Source organism: Oryzias latipes, chromosome 23 (genome assembly GCF_002234675.1).
Source record: "Oryzias latipes chromosome 23, ASM223467v1".
NCBI lineage: Eukaryota > Metazoa > Chordata > Actinopteri > Beloniformes > Adrianichthyidae > Oryzias > Oryzias latipes.
In genome coordinates this window covers 17,988,368-18,011,499 of record NC_019881.2, presented here as the reverse complement: position 1 = coordinate 18,011,499, position 23,132 = coordinate 17,988,368, and the positions used below count along the sequence as shown (strand labels likewise).

General features: G+C 41.2%; 2 protein-coding genes across 12 annotated transcripts in view; both read left to right on the top strand.

The window, feature by feature from the left end:
• magi2 (membrane associated guanylate kinase, WW and PDZ domain containing 2) overlaps nucleotides 1-13,303 on the top strand; it is a 246,075-nt gene extending 232,772 nt beyond the window's left edge. For 9 of the 11 annotated variants that reach the window (XM_023952647.1, XM_023952644.1, XM_023952646.1 and 6 more), the window contains 6 exons: nucleotides 239-424; nucleotides 2,050-2,266; nucleotides 2,790-3,015; nucleotides 4,499-4,651; nucleotides 8,879-9,017; nucleotides 10,792-13,303. In XM_023952647.1, coding sequence (XP_023808415.1) covers nucleotides 239-424; nucleotides 2,050-2,266; nucleotides 2,790-3,015; nucleotides 4,499-4,651; nucleotides 8,879-9,017; nucleotides 10,792-11,447 — 1,577 coding nt within the window. In that variant the 3' untranslated portion in view covers nucleotides 11,448-13,303. Of the gene's footprint in view, nucleotides 1-238; nucleotides 425-2,049; nucleotides 2,267-2,789; nucleotides 3,016-4,498; nucleotides 4,652-8,878; nucleotides 9,018-9,302; nucleotides 9,392-10,791 lie in introns of all 11 variants that reach the window. The other 2 variants (XM_023952653.1, XM_023952645.1) reach the window with 2 other exon arrangements.
• Nucleotides 13,304-15,890: 2,587 nt separating this feature from the next.
• LOC101162802 (fatty acyl-CoA reductase 1) overlaps nucleotides 15,891-23,132 on the top strand; it is a 56,541-nt gene continuing 49,299 nt past the window's right edge. Inside the window, exon 1 of the mRNA XM_023952248.1 lies at nucleotides 15,891-16,049. Coding sequence (XP_023808016.1) covers nucleotides 15,906-16,049 — 144 coding nt within the window. The 5' untranslated portion in view covers nucleotides 15,891-15,905. The remainder of the gene's footprint in view (nucleotides 16,050-23,132) is intronic.

Here is a 23,132-nt window from a genome sequence, read left to right as displayed (position 1 = left end):
TCTTGGCGGAATTAGAAGTGAAGCTCCTCTAAGTCTAGCATGTCAATTATACATGCCCTCCCACGACACGTCAGTCACACACATCTCTGAACATCCGTGCATCGCCCACACGCCAGAACATCACTGCTGGGTACCTTATGTAAGCTGAGGGGTGAATAACAGAACCAGAAAGAATAGACACATTCAGACGGGGAGTGAGCGTGTGCGCGCCGGAGTAATCGTTCGCTTCGTCCTCCAGCTGTGCCGCATAAAATCGGCCGCATCATCGAGGGCAGCCCGGCCGACCGCTGCGGGAAGCTGAAGGTGGGGGACAGGATTCTGGCGGTGAACGGCCAGTCCATCGTCAGCATGCCGCACGCCGACATCGTGAAGCTGATCAAAGACGCAGGCCTGAGCGTATCCCTGAGGATCATCCCGCAGGAAGGTGAGCCTGCCTTCAATCCCACAGGTCCACTCAGAGAGTCTGTCTTTTCCCTAGCAACAATTATGACAATTATGGTCAAATTATAGCCATAACAAAAACACATTTTACACAGGTTTAATGTTTTCTGTTCTTCTCAAGCCCTACAGATTATCTGCATGGTTTCTTTAGATAGTTTATTTCATATTAAAATTATTTCACCAGGTTGGAATCGTGAAATCATAAAAAGCAAGCATTCCAACATGAGACCAAACTTCCCACGAATAAATGTGTGCAACATGTTTACAGATGCTTCAGATGTACCGGGTTACTGAGACAAAAAAAACACAACCTCTATTTTTTCCACTTAGAATCTGATTTTGAAAAACTGCTGTGTTCTCTCCCCCACAACCAACTCATTCTTTACATACATGTATGTCGAAAATCCATCCGCTTCTTTTTTTTGGAAACCGCTAAGCTAGCAAAGTTAGGTAAAAACAAACGTCTTTTGAAAGTTTCTTTTAATTGAAGAAACAGAAGAAGAGCTTTGAATTCAGAATAAAAGAAAACTGCATTAAACAGACAAAAACCTGAAGTCTTTACGCCAAATTTTGATTTATTTAACATAATATTGTAATAATAGTGCATGACATTCATTATCCATCTGTCAAATGTTATGATGATTCTGCTAATAAAGTTACTGAGATGGTGGATTCACATTTATTATTATATATAGAAAATACCAGTTTTAGTGACGTTTTTTTGTATTTACTGTATCTGTTGCACCTTAAAAACCAGACAAAGTTGGCGTTGGATTTCTTTAGCTTCTACTTTGACAGTTATGAGTAAATGAAAATCTAAATTACACTAAATATAGTGGACAAATAAAGTTCAAAACAGCTGCTGATATTTGACAGAAGATTAGGATCAACTTTACCCTCAGAAGTTAAGAGAAACTGTAAGTTAAAAAAAACTTAAACGCCCTCTTTAGCTCTGTGCAGGATGGTCCATGAAAATATTGTCTGACATTAAACCGGTCTCTAAGAAAGGTTGGAAACTGCTACTGCATCATTGACGCTCTACAGATCTGCTAACACGAAGAAAAGTAAATGCTGAAGAGCAAACGTTCATATTTGATCATACGTATGGGCTCTCCTCCATTCCTTTAATCCCATTATATTTGAGGAGACCGTGATGCAGGTAAGCCATCTCAAAAAAACATCAGCACAAACGTTCAAGCCAAGCATCGGCTACCTAAACCTGACCACTGGAGGTGGAAAAGGTCAGACAGAAGCGGTGTTGCCTGGCAACGGCTCTGTTCTGTTTAATCAATCTAATGAACTTTAACAGGCAATTAAGAAGTCCACTTATAAGTAATCTTGGAGGGTTTGCAGGGTCGTCAACTGGAGTTATTCTTAAGTCATCAACCTCTTTCCACCCCCAGGAAGCTCCTTGATCGTAGCTCACTGTTGTAATATGTTAACTATTAACTAACTACCCTGAAAACCTTCAATAATCAGGTATTTTGAGACTTTAACCAATCTAACCTTCTAATTATCCATTTGTAGTAGATCTACACAATATGGTCACGTTACTGTCCCCTAGTGGTCAAAGAAGCTCAAATATAAGGGTTTTTTTTCTTATCACAGAGATAAGCAACCCTCCATCAGCCCCCACCTCAGAGAAACAGAGCCCCATGGCTCAGCCGCACAGCCCTAAAACCCAGATCAACTCCACCGCCCCCCAGCCCAGCCAGACGGGGACAGAACCAAGCCTCCCGGTCAGCCAGACCAACCCAGTGCCCCATCACAGTCCGGTGACCCAACTGCCCGCCCCCCCACCACAAACCTACACCCATGATGGCAGGTAGGACAGTTAGTTTCAAGATTTTCCTTTTTAACTTTAAAAAACTTTCAGAGGAAAAACCGATCCTGTCGGGAATTTATGCCCAGGTTATTCTTAGTGTCTTTTTTTATTTCCTGCTGCTTTTTTCCCCAGAATTCCAGTTGTCTGTGTCCTCTGCATTTGTCTTTTTTGCCCAGTTTGTCAAGCAGTGTCACTTACCTCCAATGGACTCATCAGTTATTCAAAAGTATTGCTTCTTTACAAAGATCTGTTGAATATTTTACAGAGCAGCACAAGGTCATAAAATCCACAACATCAACGTTCTCTCTGTTCATTTTTACTGCTACTTAAAAGAAACTATATGTTTAAATCAATTTGTGGCATTTCCTTAAAAAAATCTGTTCCATTGTCTCATTTACTGGTTGCCAGGGAAACCAGTCCTTTTGGTGACTGCTAAATGTTTGAGCAGGTTGTCAGTTTAAAGAACAAAGCACAAAAATGACCGTCTGTGTGAAGTTCTCCTTCAGTCTGGTCTGTCTGGTAGTTACAGATCTGAGGTGAAGGCCAGGCAAGACGTCAAACCAGACATCCGACAGCCGCCGTTCACAGATTATCGCCAGCCGCCGGTGGATTACCGGCACCCTCCGGTGGCAGATTATCGCCAGCCCCCCACGCTGGACTACAGGCACCCGCCGCTTCTGGACTACAGGCAGTTAGCTGCAGACCCACGGCAGTTTACCCTTCCTGACTACAGAATGCCTCCAGTTCAGGTGAGGCTGTTGAAAGGAGTCAGACTTCTGAACGGATCTATCTTTTTTTCCTCCCTTTTTTCCCCCTGTTTCTTTAAATGAAGGGAAAACAACGAAGGGAAAAAAGAGGGAAAGAAATCAGTCTGGAAGTGGTTGGAAAAATTAGCATTTGACCCCCAAAATATGTTAATGCGCAGATTCTGTGTTTGCCGGTTCAGTTAAGTCTCTGCAACAATTTGAAATAGTCTTGTTTTCTTTTCTGAAACAGACTTTCAAAGCTCAACTTTAACAGGTTTCTGTTATAGCTGAACTGCAGTTTTGTTCCCTCTTGAGCTACAGACACACCAACAACAACGCGCTATAGCCCATGGTGTTCACACTGGACCAGCAGGGAGGGGCTTCTTATTGTTTTTCTAGAGCATGTCCGCCATCCACAGTTGAAAGAGTCTTAGTGGGAAATGTCAAAGCCGTGCAAATCTGGTGAATCTTGCTCCAGACTTTTCTGTCACCGCTCAATTCGGATTTCTGGAAGACTTCTGGAAAATCGAAATTGTTCCTTTCTCCTCCATGATCAATTTTCAACCGGTTGGTACTTCCGTGAATTAAAGGGAAGCTGACCTTACGTCACTACCCAATCGGAATCCCTGATTGGTCAAAAGTTTGACCTGATTTAAATTTCAACACAAGTTCAGTGACTGAGCATTTTGTACTCGGAGCCCAAAAAGGTCATAGAAACTTGCGTAGTCACACGTGAAAGCTAGAGTCTTCAACAGTGGTCGCTTGAACACGCGTTGCTGAGGGAAAAGTGAACACAGCCTTACATGGATGAGTCATAACTCCTAAAACCATGAACGGTTTATGTGATCTGGACTGAGTGAGTGTGATGTCACCCAGTCAATTCTGTCACCAGTTTTTTGGGATCTGGACGCCGCCATGTTGGAACCAGGCGACGTCAGTAAGCAGTGATTGGTCCAAGGCAGTTTGAGTCATGGTTTCTATGGCAATGACTCTCACCAATCAGGAGTAAGCTTGTTGGAAGGCCACACCCCGTCCACTTGAAAAGGAGCTAAATCTGTCAAACGTTTCGAAAGCTGGAGGTGGGGCCAGCCGGCACCACATCTTTTATTTTCTTTTATTGAGGAATCTGATTGGTCAGTTTATAACTTGAATAACCTGAACTTCAGAAAAATATTATGAAAAGAAATAGGATTGTGAAGAACATGTTTAATAAAAGTAGACTAGCAAGAATAGTTATTCTGACAAATATATACAGACAATATATAAAATACTTGATTTGCAATTTATCAGCAAATTTAGACTACCTGTACTTAAATTTGTGTTTTTTTCTTATTTATTTTATCTCTGTTTAGACCATATTTGATTATTTGCTGTTCTCTTTCCAAATTAATTGAAAAAGTTCAAACAAGGCTCCTCCCTCATCTTTCATTTCCGTTGTTCCAACTTTGTTTCATGCCGCATTTTTTCTCTTTTGCGCTCTGTTCAGCTTTCGCAGGACTTTGACTTCTTCACGGTGGAGCTGGAAAAAAGCGTCAAAGGTTTCGGTTTCAGCATCCGTGGAGGCCGGGAGTACAAAATGGACCTGTTTGTCCTGAGGCTGGCAGAGGACGGTCCAGCCATTCGCAATGGCAGGATGAGGGTGGGTTTGATCTCCTCTGTGAGAGCAGAGGCGCCTCCATCAGTGTAGATGACACGACACGCCATCCGCTCACTGTAATTATGAGATAAGCTTCAACATTTCTCATCTCTCACAAGTGAAAGGGTTTTTGTGAAGCTTCAAAGCTTCAAGCTCCACATCAACAAATCACTCAATGCGAAAACGTATTAAAAATCACAACAATTAAAACCTTTTAAAAATAATTTTTACATTTTAGAAGTTAAAACAAAAGAAATTCGGAAAACGAAAAGTAAAAAAAAAAACATTTTCTAATTAAAAAAAAATTGAAACTAAATCTAAAACATTATAAAAAAAATAACAAGGACGTTTAAGTTTCGAAGAAGAGATAAGGCAGCCATTGCTGTGGTCAGATAAAGACTCAGTTGGATGAAAATGATGTTTTGGTGTTTTTAACATGTTCTTGTAAACTTTTTCTAATGATGGAGGACATATATAAAGTACATTAGGCTTAAGAATGCATGTCTGAGTATTTCTTTATTCAAATTGATTCATAATCTCGATTGAAAAAGATTGTTTGTAGAAAATACGTTGGGCAAACTCCCCGCCCTGCTCCATTCTGATGCATCCACTTGCAGACAAATAGATCCATCTTTGTTTTCCCCGTCTGAGCAGGAGTCTGGCTCCAATATCGCTCGCCATTTTTGTTGCACTGGTAATGTTAGGCTGGGGGTATGAGGGACTGTAAGCTAGCGGGAGGGAGTGTAAACAGGAAGCTCTCAGGAACAGGGAGGGGAAAGGGGGGTGGGGTTGCTCCACACTAGTAGCCCCGCCCACAACTAAGACGCAACTTTCTCATTTCTGCTGCTCTGCAGAAACTATGACCCCGATTTTATTTAGCCTCAAAAGAGAATAATCAAAATTGAAAGACCACTGGAAATGCTTTTACAATAGATCACAAGATAGTCAAAGTGGGACTTTAAAGAAATATCTTCTGTCAGAAGATTTTGCCAAATAACTGAACAAATGAACAAACATCATCATCATGTCTCATAATTCCTACATTTTCATTTTGTTTGAATATCGTTTAGATTTCTTGAAATTATTCTTGTTTTTTTGGAAATGTTTCCTTTTGATTTTGTTTCTTTGGGATTGTATTTTGTTGGTGTAATGTTTTTTTTGATTAATTGTTTTCCCTTTTTATTTGTCGTTATCTTTAATATGTTTTTGCGTCTGTTGATGTGATTTCAACTTTAGGGCCGCCATACATTTCTAAAGTAAAGAACTCTTTCAGTGGAAGATTTAAGTCTTTATAAATTTAGCTCTTCTTAAGGAAAACATATTAGTTTATTAAGATAGAAGAACAATATTTCCCTAAGTTAAAATTAAATCTTGTTTTCTTGCTCCAAGGCTTTGAGAACAAAGAAAAAAACTAAGGATGCAGCAGCTTCTCTGTTTCCTTTTTAAGTTTCCCTCCAGCCAGAGCTGCATTATTTTGTTTATTTCATGTTCTACAACGTTTATGTCAGGATGGTTCAGCGTGCTCCGCTGGGCTCATCCGTAATGAACCTCATAAAGATAATGTTTGCAAAATGCCCCAGGGGGAGGTTTGACTCCTGGATGGGGCGCTCAGGCACGACCCAGCTGGAGGAGGAGGTGAATCCCAGCCGAGCGTCGCCTCCACGCAGCGCAACAAGCTGCTGCAGAAAACGCTCGTGCCGCCGAAGACGAGTCAATCAGAGGACAAACGAGGCAGAGGACAAAGACAGGAAATGATGATTCATACCAAACATTTGAAGCTTCCTTTAAAAAAAAAAAAAGAAAATAAAAGTACAAAAGTGGAAACAAAAGGTGCACAAATTACAACTTTAATTTGCTTTTTCCACCAAAATATTGAAAAGATTTTGACTATCATTTTATAAATGTCAAAACTTTAACTTTACTCTTTTATTTTAATTCTGTGCCTGAAAGTTTAGGTTAATTCTGAAAATATATGATGTTGATGTAAGGCGTTTAATTCTAACATATGACATATCAGCATATAAAATATGAAACAACTGGATTTAATTCTAATTAGCTAGTTTACTGGTTGGTTTATCCTTTTTTTCAGAAAAAAAAACAAATGCAAAGAGACAAAAAATACATAGATATATCAAAGTTATTTAAGATATATATTGATTGCAGAATAAATACAATAAAAGACAATGATGCTGGAATTTTATTCTGAAAAGCTGAACTTCCTTTTTGTTAGTTTTACTTCATTCTTTCAAATATCTCAGTCTGATTCTCATAAATTTAAAGCATCTTGTTGGAAGTTAGACAAAATCCTTTAGACTTTTTTGTCTTTTTTATCTTACTTAATTTTTGTAGTATTTTAACACTTTAACAGGAGAAAACGGGGATTTCATTCCCAGACTAACACACTTTTAAAGTTTCTCTCCTAAAGATCCACTGAAATCTTTTCAGGGCGAAGGTTCAGAAACACTTTGGTCTTGATCCATTTTGAAAGCCTCAAACTGCTCTTTACTTTGGTAAATAAGACCTAAAAACACATCCTGCTGCAGAGCGTCTTCCTCCTCTGTGGTCACTGTGACATGTCACACTGGAACTCAGGAGTTTTCCTGCTGCAGCTGAAATTAATTGAATAAATGAACACATTTCAGCTCAGAATACGTCATTAGAGTCCTGACCCTACATAAAACTGAGGGGACAAACCCCCTCATCATCGATGTCTCCTTGGCCCTGAGCTCCATGTTCCGATGCTGTTTCCCTTTTTACTTAAGATGGTCACTGAGCTGTGCTTCCTCCGCTGTGTGGAGGTCAGGATTAATGAGCGAATTGTTCTGCCTTTCACCTCTTCAAACCAGTGTAATGACACCTAATGACTTCCCCTCTCGACTCAAGTCCGCTCCTCACTTTTAAATTGCCCCAGCCATTACTGGAGAACCTTTTGCATTTGTTCCTGTAATTGGATGTCGCGTTTTCTCCTGCTCCCCATGAATCCTCTCCATGAGTCAACCTCGGAGCCACAGCCTCTGGGAACCTTTTATGAAACACTTCTGGTTAACATTTGTGTAGCGCCGTAATGGAGTGAAACAGCTGCTTCATATTGAAGAGCAGAAAGAGTCTGACTGGAGCGTAGAACCACGCACAACAGAATCTACTTCTTATTTTGGACCAACTCTTCTTCTGCTCCGCTAAGAGATTTTATTATTCTCTAAAATCCACCAAGTCATGGATGTTGACATCTTTTACGTTTAAGATAATTTTGTTGATTTTTTTGGAAAACAAAATAAATTAAAACTTTCTAAAAAAAAATTCTTTTAATTCTTTTAGGACTTAAAATGAAGGAAATGGAAAAGTAAATGTCTTATCTCCTAATAAGGTTATAGAAGCACTATTTTCCTGCTGTTATATCTCAGTTTTTCTGCTTTGTTTTGATATTTTTTCATCTTTTTTTTTTGATATTTTTTTAAGACAATTTTGATTTCCGTTCTGTAAGTTGCTCCAGAGTATAAGTCGCAGCAGCAAATAAAGAAGAAGAAATTATATGCAAGTCGCACTTTTGAGAGAAAGGTATTTAATAAAATACAGAAACGAGAATGGACATTTATGATTTTGAGAGACAAATCATAATAATAGACTGAATACCTGAACTCTTCACTACCGTTTGATGCTTATTTCGCTTCATGAAACACAGGAGGAATCTAGTATAATAGCACAAGAGCAAGTCAACTAAACTCTTTTTGACTTCAAATCACTAAATCTGATGAATTCTTCATTCTCTGTGTCTCTTTAGAGCAATTGCACCAAGACGTTTGAGTTTTGACGCTTTTGATTTTTCAAATGCGTCTTCAATTTAAATGTTACGTCCAGTGTCGCTTCATGCCAAATAGCTTTCGGTGGAAATGATGGACAAACGTCATCATCCGGTCAACAATGTCCCATCGTTCCGACCTTTTCCAGTTTCTTATTGCGTTTCGGGTTTTACAATTTCATTTGGAATTCTGGAAAATTCCTCTTTCTTTTCTGAAATGTTTCGTTTTATAAATCCTGTTTCGGTTTCTGAAATGTTGTCTTCATTTCTAAAATGTAATGTTGTTTTTTTTCTTATCCATTTAATTGTTGATGTGATCTTTAGTGTGTTTTTTTTGTGTGTGTGTGTGTGATTTGCGCTTCAGGGCCACCGTAGTTCGTGCATGCGGCCGAACTTCCGTTTCTGTCAAATCATGGCTTTCTGTTGGCTTCCAGGTCGGGGACCAAATCATCGAGATCAACGGGGAAACCACGCGGGACATGACCCACGCCAGAGCCATCGAGCTCATCAAATCCGGAGGCAGGCGTGTCCGTCTCCTCCTGAAAAGGGGCACGGGGCAGGTCCCAGAGTACGGTGAGCGCCTCCCCCAGCCAGGCTCCACTGCAGCTCTCATCTGTCTCAGTTTCTGGACTGTAGTCTCTTACCTTCTGTAATATTTGGTCAAGCCTTGGTACATTAATTCTGGCATGTATTGATTCTGTTTTCATTGACCTTTCATACTATTCTAAACCTGAGCTGAGCTATGATGAACAAACTAATCGACTGTCTTCTATCTTGACTAACACTAGTTTATCTTCTGTCCATTTCAGTGATCTATCACTAATTGATCCTTCTAGGTTGTTACTTCCCCTTCTATAGGAATGGTATCTTCCAGTCTCTCCATGTGCATGAAAAGTGACAAGCATGGCTCCCCCTATTTCTTCCTAATGGGCCACTCTAAAGACACGGTTTGTTACCATACCAATGTTTTTCTCTTCACTTTAACCCTTTGTGTGCTTTGACGTGTTTGATGTGACCACCCACAAAAAAATAAATAAATAACGAGTCAGGAATCGGGGCTTTTCTCCATGATAGACTCCCTAAAAGCTGCAGGAGGAGGTGAAAATGGTGGGGAGATGTAAATCAGCCTCCTTCAGCTCCCTTCAGGTGCTCGCGTGTAGCTTTAAGAGGGCTTCAGCCGGAGAAGGAGGTGGAAATGATAAACCTGTAGAAAAATGACGGCAGAGTCTGAAGTCAGCCAGGGAGGCGGGGGGAAAACGTCGCTCCCTGCTCACCTTTGAGTTTTGTTTCAAACAAGACATTTCCATCTGTCGTCTTTTAACTTTCGAACAGAAAACATTTCCAAAAATACAGTTTGGTTTGTGTACTACAAGAATTTAGTAGATGATGTGATGATTAACGAATTACCATGCATTCAGGTCTGTTAAATGAATGTAGCTCTGTAAAGCTACGTTCACACCGCCCTCGGTAACGCCCGTTCAAGCGGCCACTTCCAATAAAAAGTCTAGAAAAACATCTGTGAATGTGCGTTTAGGGCTTCACTTTTCAAAATTCCTACATTCAAGCGTAGGCGCGCACGTTGCTACGACCTTTTTTCCAGCTCTATGTACAAAACATGCAGCCATTGAAAAACGCATAGAAAATTAAACCAGGTTGAGCTTTGACCAATCAGAGGCTTGGATTTGGTCATGACATATGGATGGTGTCTGTTTTAAATCACAGAAATGCGTGGTTTGTGCCCAGCTGGAATTCTATGACACCAACTTTCATAGTTCGGATTACCGCTGTGAAAGAAAAAACCTGAAGAAAAAATGTCTTTTTAACGCTGAAAATGATGAAAACGGAACTGAAGTTGAAGGAAAAACCAAACTTCACGCACAGACAGAGAATGCAGTTCTCCTCTGTTTTCGCCTCCGTATTGCTTGTTTCTGCTTAGTGGACGAACACACTGCCCTCCTCTTCCTCAGCACGTTTACAGCAAGTGAATGAGCAGGACGCCGCGTTAATAATAAATGCTTGTTTGAGAAGTAAAAACGGCGCTCAGAAGTTCATCGCAGTTCTCCAAATCCAAACAACGTTAGCATGAACTGGACGGCGCGATTGTGGATGCGACTGGCGCCATGACCGATCGCTTTGAAGTATAACAGTCATCCCTCTGGCTGGAGCCCCGCCCCGTAGGGAAAATCCTCCAATCAGTGAACCCCATGGTTACAGGTCAGCTTTGAGAGTCAGACTGGAGGTAAAGTGACGCATTCAGCAGCTACTCAGGCAGGATTGGTTGCTGTGGTGATGAAGACGATGATGCTGCATTCTCCTCTGCATCTCACTGAGCATGTTTCTGTTGCAGACAACGCAGCCCCATGGGACGCTCGCCCTTCAGCCTCCCCAAGCCTGCTGGAAGTAGCCCCCATAATCGACAGCCTCTCTATGCCATCGCCTTCATCTCATCTGGTGTCAGACCCTCCTCATCTGCCACCTCAGGACCTGAGTCGGGACACTGGGGCCCGAGACAGCAGGACGGAGCGTGCCAGGAGCCCCCAGAAAGTCGAGCTGCTAAACCGAGAGCCCATTGGTCAGGGCAGGAGAGGGGGGAGCAGCAAAGCCCAGACCGAGGGTGGCCGGTCCATCCAAAAGTGTCCCAGGATGCAGCCCGCTACTGATGGAGAAGGAGGCAGGGAGGCGCAGAGCGGGGAGCCCAGACCCTGCAGGAGCAGCAGAGGAAGGTCCAAGGAGAGACGCGCCGCGGACAGCAGAGACTGCGCTCCCTCCCCCAGCAGCTCCGGGCTCCTGCACCCCAACGGCACCGGCAGGGACGAGGCGGAGCGCTGGAGCGGCCGGAAGCAGAGCAAACCCGGCGTCAGGGAGCTGGACGGAGCCCCGCCCAACAAGAGCGGCGTCGCAGCGGGGAGGAAGAGCGCCGTGTCCCCCGGGCCCTGGAGGATCCCCGGGTCCGACAAGCTGCCCAGCACGCTGCGCACTGGCACGTCCACGCTCAGCAGATAACGGAACAGAACCATCTGGACCCAAACACCACTCACCCCCCCCCCAAACCCCATCCTCCTGCAGAAAGACCCGACAGAGGAGGGCGGGGCGACCTGGACCTGCTTGACTTTAAACTTTTATTTATAGAAGCGTATCTTAAATTATTCTAAGACAAATGTACACCCACCACCTTAAGAACTGGGAACTCCTCCACTGTCATAGGGGCGCAGCGGGCGCAGCGGGCGCAGCGGGCGCCGCGGGCGCCGCGGGCGGACAGGAAGCAGCTCCCGGATGTGTTTCATATGTACAGATCAGAGCGGAGTCTATTTTATGAAGTGGGGTGTTTTTAAAGGGAGTGAATGACGGCAGAGGAGAGATGCAGTCATCAGCAGAGCCTTAACAGACTGTAGTCCATCAGGTGATGAGAGATCTCCAGACATAGATTGAATATATGGAGCTTCTTCTGTAAATAGAACAACGTAAAGACCTTTATGGAAAGTGAGATGGAGCGGAACAGCAGACTGTATGGCTTCCATTTTTCTTGTTTTTTTTTGTTTTGTTTTTTGACGGCGGCGTCCAGCTGGACGCCGAGAGGAGGAGCGGATGGGGGCGCAGAGTGCCTTAGTCTGTCAGAGTCTGGCTTTTATGTCAAAGGTTTTAATGTTTCAGCTGCTTCACCACGAGCTGCTATTTCACCCACATCTGTGTTACATGAGGATATTTGATATTTGAAGCGTCTGCGAGCTTCATGGCACAGAACAATCTCTCCAAGTGGGGTCAGCACAGTCCGTCTGAGGATCAGAAACCTGAATCTGTGCTTCTTTGAAAACCCGATCATCTTTTAATCTGTGTTCAAAGTGTTCCCAGTGTTCTATCATGATTACGTCCTTTGTCGCCCAAATCCCCAAACTTGTGTTGTTTTCTAGGACATAGTTTCTGCAGGAGTTGCCTTTAAGTTGTGGGCAGGACTGTTGGAATGTAGCAACCCCGCCCCCCTTCTGCTGACGGCGCGGAGCAGGGGGAAGCTTGTGCCCCGCCCACTGTATTTTCTACGTCACAAATACACTCTTTTTCCAAAAGTATTTTTCATCTTTTTTCAGATTCACAACAATTTGGATAAAGAAATTCTCAGAAATGCAAATATTTGTTTAATCCTCTTAATAAATTTCCTCCATCATCATCACCAAATCACCATATTTATCGGCGTGTGCGACCCGTATAAACGTCCCCCCCCTGTCAGCGGCCTCCAATTTTTCTGTCCGCACTGAGATGTTCAGCATGCACGCCTTTGCCAAATCGGTGCCAAAGCTTCAAACCTGTTTTTTTTTGGGAGGGGGGAGTAAAAACAAACTCGACTTTCCTGCACTGCACCCTTCAGTCATGAAACAATAGAGAAATGTAGTATTTTTCTTCATTTTTCACGCTATTCTGAGCCACAAACTACAAAAGGATAGATAATATATCAGCAAAAGTTCACAAAATATTAGGAAAAAGGCAAGAACGTTTAACAAAACACAAAATTGTGTTCTCTCTATATTTGGCACATGTGGTATTATCTGCCTTTTGGGTAACAGAATACAAGAATCCAAATTTTTAGGATCCGATATGACTCATAAATGCATTTAATGAACAATTACAATTTCAAAAAAAGCAAAAATTGGAAGACTTTTTCCCCTTTTCCACTAGTTTCTTCTTTCATTTTTTGAGCGTCTTCCAGTCGTCGTGGTTTTTTTAACACCTGGCAGAACTGAACCCCTGAAGTTTGGGAAACAGTCGGGCTGGACGTTCAACAGGCAGCAGCTGAGCAGATTAAAAAGCATAAATCCTTGTTTTTGTGGTAATTCAGGATAAAAACAGACCCCCCCCCCCCCCCCCCCCCCCGTCAACAAATCATGACGGCGCCGCGGTCCATATTGATGGCGACTAAACGGATTTACCAGCTGCCCGGGGGGGGGGGGCGTTTAGAAAACCATTATCAAACCGGCTCCACAAATCTTGTCACAGCTTCTCTACCTTCTTTTCAGATGTGAAATGAAGGGGTAATTTTTCCCTGGAGGCAGCGGCTCTCTAGGCTCCGCCTCCTCTGCTGTGGCAGAAAGCTTCACAGGGGCAAAGGGAGTCATTACGTTTGCCTTTCTAATCAGCGATTACCCCAGGAGAAAGCAGCCTGACCTTAAAGTGCCATCCGTCGAGAGTTCAGGATGGAGAAATCAAGCTCCGCCCCTTGACTGAAGCAGGACGACAGACTGGATTTTTGCACAAGTCACTCGTTTCCACGCCGCGGCGAGTTTCTTCCAAAGCCCGAGGAGCGCCTGGACACCGCGTTGTGATCACAGCACCACATGTATCACTGTGTAGTTTTATGGCAGTGTGTGAAACCAATATAAATATGACTCTGTGTACTATTGATGGCCACACAGACTGTAAGTGGAGCAAGTATTTTTATGAAATGCAACACTATGAAAATATAAACTTTTGCAAGAAAAAAAACCTTGTTTACCTGTACTATATTCTAAAAAGGCAACAAAATAAAAAGAAAATCTTGACACAACATGACATTTCTGTCTGGATGTGCAACATTAATTTGCTTTTCTGCTTAAAAATATTTTTATAAAGTGGCTAAAATAAAAAGATTTAAATTAAAAAAAGTTCCATGTTTGAATAGAGAATAAATAAATGTATTCACTCCTTCATTCTTTTAAAATGTTTAAAGAAATTCAAATTTACCTCAAAATGTTGCAGACTCTTATGACTAATCCCTTTTTTTTTAAAATAGGAATTCTGTTTACTGATAAAAACAAAGAAGCGGTGAAAATTTAGGAAACAATTTTAAACCAATTTATTTTAATTTTCTTCCTGGAGGAAGATTTCTGCTGAATTAGGTTTATTTCATTCTCTGAGGCGTGTAATTATCAAGAAGATTATTATGTCTCCTAAAGTTCTTATTTGCATGTAAATTTTTAAATATTTTTTAGTTATTTTTACAATGAAAAAGGAAGAAAATCTAAATTTACACATTTAGTGCATTTCTTGTGTTTGACCACTAGAGGTCAGTATTGACCAGGTAACCTTCTCTGATGAGGTGGTGTTGTTCAAATAAAATCATTGGACACCTTTTCATCGTAATATTTATTTTTTTTTAAACTTGTTTGATTTCGTAATGATTAATTGTCATGTATTTTCCTTTTTTTTTACCCTCATGCAGGTTTAACAGTATCACAGAGGTCTGCTCCGTCCTCATGAGTTGGCCAAATTTTCCAGTCGCTGTGGGAAAATAACTCATTTGGGAAGAAGGCCCACTCTGGAAATTCCTGAGCATGCAGTGTTTTCATGCTGCGTAAACAAGGAGCGCGCTTTATTTCAGCAGAAAAGGCATTTTCTAGAAGAAAAATGGTCAGCAGTTTGAGAAGAAAGTTAAAAGGATTTACCTGAGCTCAGGTGGAAAACATTGTTACAGGAGTAAATCTTGTTGACACATGAGGGACGTATTGAGGTTTGCCTCCTCTTTGTGCATTCTGACAGAGTTTAGGTGGATTTGGTGTGACAGGATTGGAGGGGGGCACCTGGCTGCTTGTCACGCCGAGGCTCAGGCGTGCAGAGCTTCTCCATTTAAGCTGCAGGATAAATATTTGCTTTGCAGGTTTTGTTGGAGCTTCCAGACGGCCGTAAAAAGCAAAAAGTCTTCTCCTGAAGTTCAGGCTGCGAGGTTAGTAAGAGGAATGTCATGTTTTTTGCACGCCTGCTGGATGTTTACACATGGTTTGTAAACATTGAATTATGAAATCTAAGATTTCCTGATTATTTCTAAATATAGAAATATAGCAAAACAATTCTTATAACATCAAAAAATGTGAAAAAATTATAAAAGCAAAAATAAATACATTCTTACTAAAATAGATATAAAAACAGGGGGAAAAATTACCAAAGCAAAACAAATTCTTATAAAATATGCCAATAATGACTAAAGCAAATGAAATTCTTACAGAAATGGATCAAAAAACAGAAAAAAAATTACTAAAGCAAAACAAATTCTTACCAATTACATCAAAAATGACTGAAGCAAATAAAATTCTTATAAAAACACATTTAAAATTTTGAAAAAATGACTTAAGCAGAATAAATTCTTATAAAATACGTCAAAAATGACTAAAGCAAAAAATGAAAATACATTAAAATTTTTGAAAAAGGACAAAAGCAAAATAAATTCTTACAAAAAATAGATTAAAAACAGAAATGACAAAACAATTTCTTGTAAAAATAGATTTAAAAAAAATTGACCACAGCAAAGCAACTTCTTATAGATTTTTTTTTTAAAACAGGAAAAATGACTAAAACTAAATGACAGAATTCTTTTGACTGTCAAATAATCTAAAAACAACTTTGTTGTTGCACATTTTTAACTGTGGCTTTCTCCAGTCGGGTGCCGGGGGGAGGGCCCACACCGGGTGACAGCCGGGCCCTTCCCACTCACTTTCTCATATGCGAGCCTCCGTCTGTTCAGCCGCTGTAGTCTGCAGACGCACGCGCGGACCGACGGACGGTCGGAGGCGCCGGGCGCACAGGATCCCAGCGGGAGGAGGCAAACACGCCGCGGGAGGACGGAACCAGCGGCAACTGTCAACGGTAAGAGAGGATCCGGTTCCGTTTGTTCCTGCTCACAACCAAATGGGATTTGTGGGGGGGTCCTGAAAGCAGCGGGGTGTCGTGGCACGCCGCCGCCGGAGCATCATTCATTGGCTCGGGCTGGCTGGGTGATGAGCGCGCGGGACTGACTGAGCATCTGCACACCCGGGTCGAGGAGAAACGCGACTGTGCTCTTCATGTGAGCGCTGAAACGCACGCGCGTTTTTTTTTTTACGTTAGTTTCACTCAACCATGGTCCTGCTTCTGAGAGGACGGGGGTTAGCAGGAAGCTGTAGCCGCCTCCGACAACAGGGCAGCGGGATAGTTGGAGCCGCGGTCAGCGTGAAGCAGCTACGGCAAGCTAGCAGTAGCTAACGCTTAGCAAACCGGAAGCGTGAGCTGTGACCTTCAAAATAATGAAGCCAGTTTAATTTCTCTACCATATTATGGATACATTTTAATAAGCTTTAAACAATATAAGATTTCTGATGTGCAGTTTTGTAAGTAATACATTAAACAAAGATTACATTCTTCCATATCCTGATAATGTATTTACTGAATTGGGGTGTATGATGGAATTCATATCTGTAAAAAATGCTAAATGAATAATTGCATTTTTATGACTACTTTGTTCTTAAATTATGAGATTTAATGGTTTCATTATTAAAGCGGTTTTTTTCTCATCGTAATTGACATGCATCACAAGACAAAGCTTCTTAAATGATAGATTTTGCAGCATGAGGTTTAAGAAATGTGGCACAATACTGTGATATTCTTTAAAAAACATAGTACCTCAGTAATATCTAGCCTATATCTGTCTATCCGTCTTAAATATTGTAGCCATGATAAATTTATTGATCTACCATGTGACTTTCATCCAAATGTAAATACCATAGATTTAATAATAATTTTGACAAGCTATATTAAATTTAAATCAGTATTTTATGCAACAATATCATAATGGTTTTATAACCTGAGCTATTCGGCTTTTATTTTGAAAACTTAACGGAAGAGCCTCATCCTAGTTTTTCAGTCTTGATGAGCAGAGAGCAACAGCAGCAGCGATTTACGAATGTTTTATTGTGTTTTCTACTAGACACGGCGATTAAAAAGGTGTCAGTGTCGGTTAAGTGTCACACCACTAATCAAAGGAAGCGCACAGGTGTGTGCGCGCGTGCGTGTCCGCACGTGGACAGCAGAAATCACGTTCTCTGTTGTCTCCTGGGAAAACAGACCTCAGTCAAAGCGCAAAGAAGGTTCACTTAATGAAATTGAATTAAATGTACACAGATGAACAGAAAATACCTGTATTAATGTAAATACTTTTTCTTTATTGACATTAGGCCAGATTGACTATTTATTATATATGTCATGTGTGTATAGCCCAATTATTTATTTATTGCACAAACACTAAAAAAAACAAAACTTCTTTGTTACCTTGAAACCTATACTTACTTCCTGTGATTTACTAGTTTTCACCAGAGATGAGTCTTACAATTTAATCAGAATTACTTCAAAACAAAATTACTCAACTTTCTCAATAATAAACTAAGAGTACAAAATGTCCAATAAAAAAGTATTCAAGTATTAAGTTTTAGTTTGAACAAAACAAAAAATTTAGATGTATTAGGGCAAAATGGATGAAAAAAGAAGTCATGAAATGGTCATGATTTTTGCCGTTTTTAGCCAAAATAAAAAAATCTGTTTAATTTTTATAGGACGCAGTTTCTGCAGCAGTTCATCAGAAATTCATCTCTGAGTTGTGGGCTGAGAGCTCTCTGTTTACATGCACTCCCTCTAGCTTACAGCCCCTTACATCCTCAATACTTACCGGTTCAACAAAAGCATGGAAAACAAAGACGTTTGTGGATCTGGTGGTCTACTAATGGATCCATCAGAATGGATTGGAACAAGGTGATTGTGTATTTTCAATCACAATCTTTTTCAAACAGCTTTTTTTTAATCATCTCCTGATTCACAACGATTTGAATAAAAAAATACTCAGAAATGCAATTTTAAGTTAAATTTTCTTCATACATGTCCTCCATTAGGAGAAAATTGCCACAAGAACATGTTAAAAACCCCAAAAACTTGATTTGCATCAGAGTGAAAGGTTAACAGCACGCTCCTGAAAGACCAGACTGAGAACTAGTTACTCCAGGATGTCATTTAAAAATTCATTTAGGGTTGAATTTGAACAAACTTTCACTTAGAATAATCTTTTGTTACAAACCAGTGACTTAATGAAATTTTGTTTTTATAATCTGGGATTCAGAACCAGTGGGAATAATCCTGGATTAGGTTCCAAAGGTTCTGTTGAGTCCCTTTTCTTCTTGTAGTTGCATTCATAAGTGAGGATTCACAAGTTCAAGTTTAGCTTTTTGTGGGTTTTTTTGTTAAACAAATGTCCTTATTTCGAGGGCTGCACGATATGAGGGAAACTCGCGATCTTGGTGATCAATATTGCGATGACGATATAACTTGCGATAAATGAACAAATGGCAAAAACAACAAAAACATTTCCATTTCACTGCAAAAGTTTAAATTAAATCAGAGTCAAAATACCTTAAATTATTCTCCAAATGACCCTAGTTTAATTAGAAGGGCAACATCTAACATAAGCGCTCCATCTGATTGGACAACAACTTGAAGGGCTCCATCTGATTGGTCAAATGCATTAAGGGATTTATTCAATTCATTAAATAGTTCAAGTTATGTGTGTTTCACCTCCACTGCTGTCTCTTCCTGGTTGAGATCTCTGTGAAGCTGCTGCTGCTGCGTTCATGGTGCTGCAGTAAAAGCAGAAGATGTGTGATCTGCAGTGTGTGTCCTCCTCTGCTGGTCGAGATGATGGTTTGGTGTCATCTCGCCGTGAACACACTTCTACACGTCAGCCTTTGACTTTTACTCTTGTGCTCCGGCACATCAGCAGGCATCATGTTGACAACGATGAGTTGTTGTGCTGGTATGTGAACGGCATTCCCTTCCACCTTCAGGAGGAAGTTCAAACGCTTTCATCAAAACATAAAGACCCACTCTGGAAAAAAATGTTGCTTTTAACGATGGATGACGTCTAAAAAGAAAATTAGGCTTAAAATTGCATTTCTAAGTATTATATTATATTATAAAGTATCTACTATTGCTGTGAAGAAATTATGTTTTAGAAAAGGTTTTAGGATTTTTGGCTAAAAGACCACCGAGAACTCTTTTTTTTTGGTAACACTGGAGGAAATCTGGACTACAATATTGTAGTTGGAACTTTATTCTTCTTCTGTAGAATTCCTGAAGTCCTTCCCAAAAGTGTCTAGCACCAAATGATCGGTTGTCATTTTTCAGGAAGATTCCAGGTTTCTGAACATTTCCGTCTCTAAACGGGAGGGAACATTTGAACCGTTTTTCTTTTTTTTTCTTTTTTTTTTTTTTGTCTGTTCTGACTCGAGCTCCGTGACTCACATCCTCTAACCTCTGAATGTTCAGCTGTGACTTTCTTTCTCAAACAGCCGCTTACGTGAACACGGACTCACCCCTCGCCGCCAGCAGCACCTGCATGCGTGTCTGGAACAGTTGCGTCACTGCCGGGAATTCTTGAAACCAAGTAACAGTTGCGAGGTCATCCACTTAGTCTGGAAGAACTAGAAATATGACAGATTTGGCTTCTATTGCAGCAGACTTTCTTCTTTATACCCGACTATCTGCTTAGTTAGGATGCGTTTCATCAGATCTGAGATCTTCACGTCATGAGACGCGTCTGCGGGGTTGTAAATCAATCTCTGCACAAAGTTTTGTGTTAAACCTTCTGTTTGAATCTTCCTGATAGTTCCTCCTTCTTTCACTTGAATTGTCACGAGTTGCTTGGCTGAGGTTAACCTCGGCTGAAGTTCACCGCGGGTCACCTTGCTGCTACGTTTGTCTGCGAGCTTCATTCTGTTTAAATCTAGGGGGGCGGGGCAGAAGACACCGGACACCAGGGGGGTGTAGGTGGTCTGACCTCATGTCACAGAGGGTTTACATGCTTCTGTGTTGCCGCAATGATTGCACCGCCATGAGGAAGCTTTCTGAACACGAGTCCCCTTTGCAGGAAACTCGATTCAAAAACCCATGTCGATAAAAATCTTTTTTTTTCAATTCAATTTTGTTTATATAGTCCAATATGACAACAATAGTCGTCTCAATGGGCTTCATACCGGTAATTGTATAGTAGAAATGTAATCATGAGAACATGAAGTCATAGAATTCAGTAAGTAATGGCTAAACTAACACGATCTTGTGGTATTTTGCTGATGATTGAGGACATTTATCAAGAAAGTGTGTTTTTTTTCTGTATTAAAGTCATTGTGAATGAGGAGCTGAGGAAAAATGCTGTTTTGAAAAAGATTGAATTTGTGTTGTAGAAAATACGCAGGGCGGGCCCGACGCTCCAACGCTCCCTGCGTCTGGATGGCTCCAGTATTGTTATTGGACCGATAATGTTAGGTTGGGCGTGTGACGGGCTGTAACTTAGTTTTAGAGCCGTGAAAGACGAGATTTGTACCGCTTTGACTTTTCACACAAAGACTCTTCCAACTTCAGGTGGCCGACGCGCTGGTGAACAGTAGAAAAAGAGGAAGAAGCCCCTCCCTGCTTGTCCATTGTGAACACGAGGGCTAAATGCCCCGTGTGTCTGTAGCTTTATGAACTCCTGCTGCTCTGCAGAAAAACTATATCATAAAAAACAACAGGGTGCTATGATATTAGTTGGAAGAAAAAAACCCATAATCCAAACAAGACATCAATAGATGGTTGGAGTGGGAGAGTTTTTATTCTTCCAACAAACATAAAACGTAATGTTTTTTTCGTCCTGATTTATAATCTGAAACCTATTTGGATTTGTTCTAGTTCCTGCTATTATTGAAATAAGGTTCAGGTGAAGGACGTTTCTCAGGATTTGAGCTTTAATCTGAGCCGTTACCTCAAATTCTTGGGCGCCGGGTTCCGCTGAACAGTGAGCTGCATTTCCGTAATGGCAGTAATTAGGAACGGCTTGGGGCGCTTTCACACTGAGCTTGTTTGGTCTGGGTCAATGTTTATTTCCTGGGATAGTCATCTCTCCTCTGGGCAACTGTGAAAGCTCACCGGAGCTCCAGTGTGGACCCAGCCCCACATTCCACTCCTGAATAACAGGACAACACCTCAGTAATGAATGTAATGATGCAGTTCCACATTTGACCACTAGGGAGTTATTTCAGAAGTAACTCCCATGTTGCAATTGATGTTTAAAAATATAATCGTTGGAAAAAAACGTTTTTTCCAATAGGCAGGTGGGTGCTTTGTTAATCCCCCCCCCCCCACACACACACACACGCACCTGCCAATCAAAAAAAAACCTGCGTCCCATTGACTGACCTGTCTGGTCAGCTCTCCTTTCAGGCCAAACTGGCCCCAAAAGAGCAGCTTCTGTCACATTTTCAGGCATTTTGCAACAACCCCGAAACAAATAAATGCAGGTTTTCAGCGTTTCCCTGCAGGGATCGCTTACTTCTCTTTCCTTCATTTCTCCATTTTTAACTGGAAAGAAGAAACAATTTTGTTGCTTGATGCTGCAGAGATTTTTCTGTCAGATGATTCGTTGAGGGGCGTGGTGGCTGCTGAATTCTTGGCCCTTTAAGCCCAACCTTTTTTGGACGGTTGCTTACTCACAAGCAGGCGTAGACGCCCAGACTTCACCTCAGCTGCCAGACCTTTCTAGAATGAACGATCCTCCCCGAGCAGGAACGCCTGCGCCGTTGCCTCCAGGCCACAAAAAAAGTTTGTCTAAACACAAAAACAAAGCGTGAATGAGCAGCGACTTTTTCTCTAAGGTGTGACCCAAGATCAATATAATACGATATTATAGTAATTATAAATATTTACCTCTGGAAAATGACTCAGCAGACCTAAAACTCTTCTTTTATAGTTGGATGATATGGAAAAAGCTCTTAATTACATGTTCTCTCAAACATCCTGACTGTTTTTGTTGGTCTCCCATCATCTTTCTAATTCTTCCGTCATAAAAAAAGCAATTTCTGGTCGTCTGACTCGACCGACAGGTTGCTCATCGTGCTTGGATCAAAATGAAAGTGGCCCAAACTGCCTTTTTATGAGAGCGAACGTGCTAAGCCTCTGGGGCTTTTTTGGAGTGATGCTTGTCTGGGGCACCATTAGGGTGGCCCTCACCGCCTGTCTGTATCTGGGACTGTTGGGATGAGAGCCCAGCGTCGGATGCAGGGGGAAGTATGGCCGGCTGCCAAAGCTAACGGTAATTTCTTCGTATGCTTCAGGCTCCTCTCGCCGAGCGTAAATGTCTGACAAGTCATTTCCTCTCATTTGGTTACGGGCTCAGTTGTTTGGAGGTTTCTCCTCCTCTCAGAATGCTGAATGGATGAGGAGCAGAGGAAGGAGGCCACTCCCTAAATAGCTTTCCAATGAAACATAGAAGTATTTTGTTTCTACACAATTGTAATCTGAATCAAGAGCGTTTAGTCACTTTTCCAACTGAGCAACATTTTGTTTTTTGTGTGTTTGCTTTGCTGTTTTTTGGGGTTGTTTTTTCCCAGTGAAGCTCAAGCAAACATGCACAAAGAAAGGAGCAAGAAAACTGTGGAAACCATCCAGATCCGAAGAATTCCCTCAGCTATTTGTGAGGAACTGCTATACTTTCAGCTGCAGTTTATTGTTGTGATCAGAACTGTAAAAAATGGACAATTTGAATAAGATTAGACCAGGAGTCTGCAACCTTCAACAATTAAAGAGCAATTAGGGTTGATTTCTCCCTGAAAACAACCCAGGAGGAGCTACAAAGTCTTATTTCATCCTTTTAGAAAAATAAGACACTGAATGTATTCATGTTTTTGTTACTATTAGCTAAATATAAATGAAATATTATGTTTTAGGTATAAATAAAATAGAAACATAAAGAAAAAATGGTCTTCTTTTAAAAAATATAAATGGTTTATAACTTTTGAGAGGCTTTCGTGGTCTCCTTTCAAAATAAGACATCCTGTACCACATAGGATCATCTCCGCGCAGCAAGATAAATCTTTATTTTAGTGTTTGTGGTGCTTACTA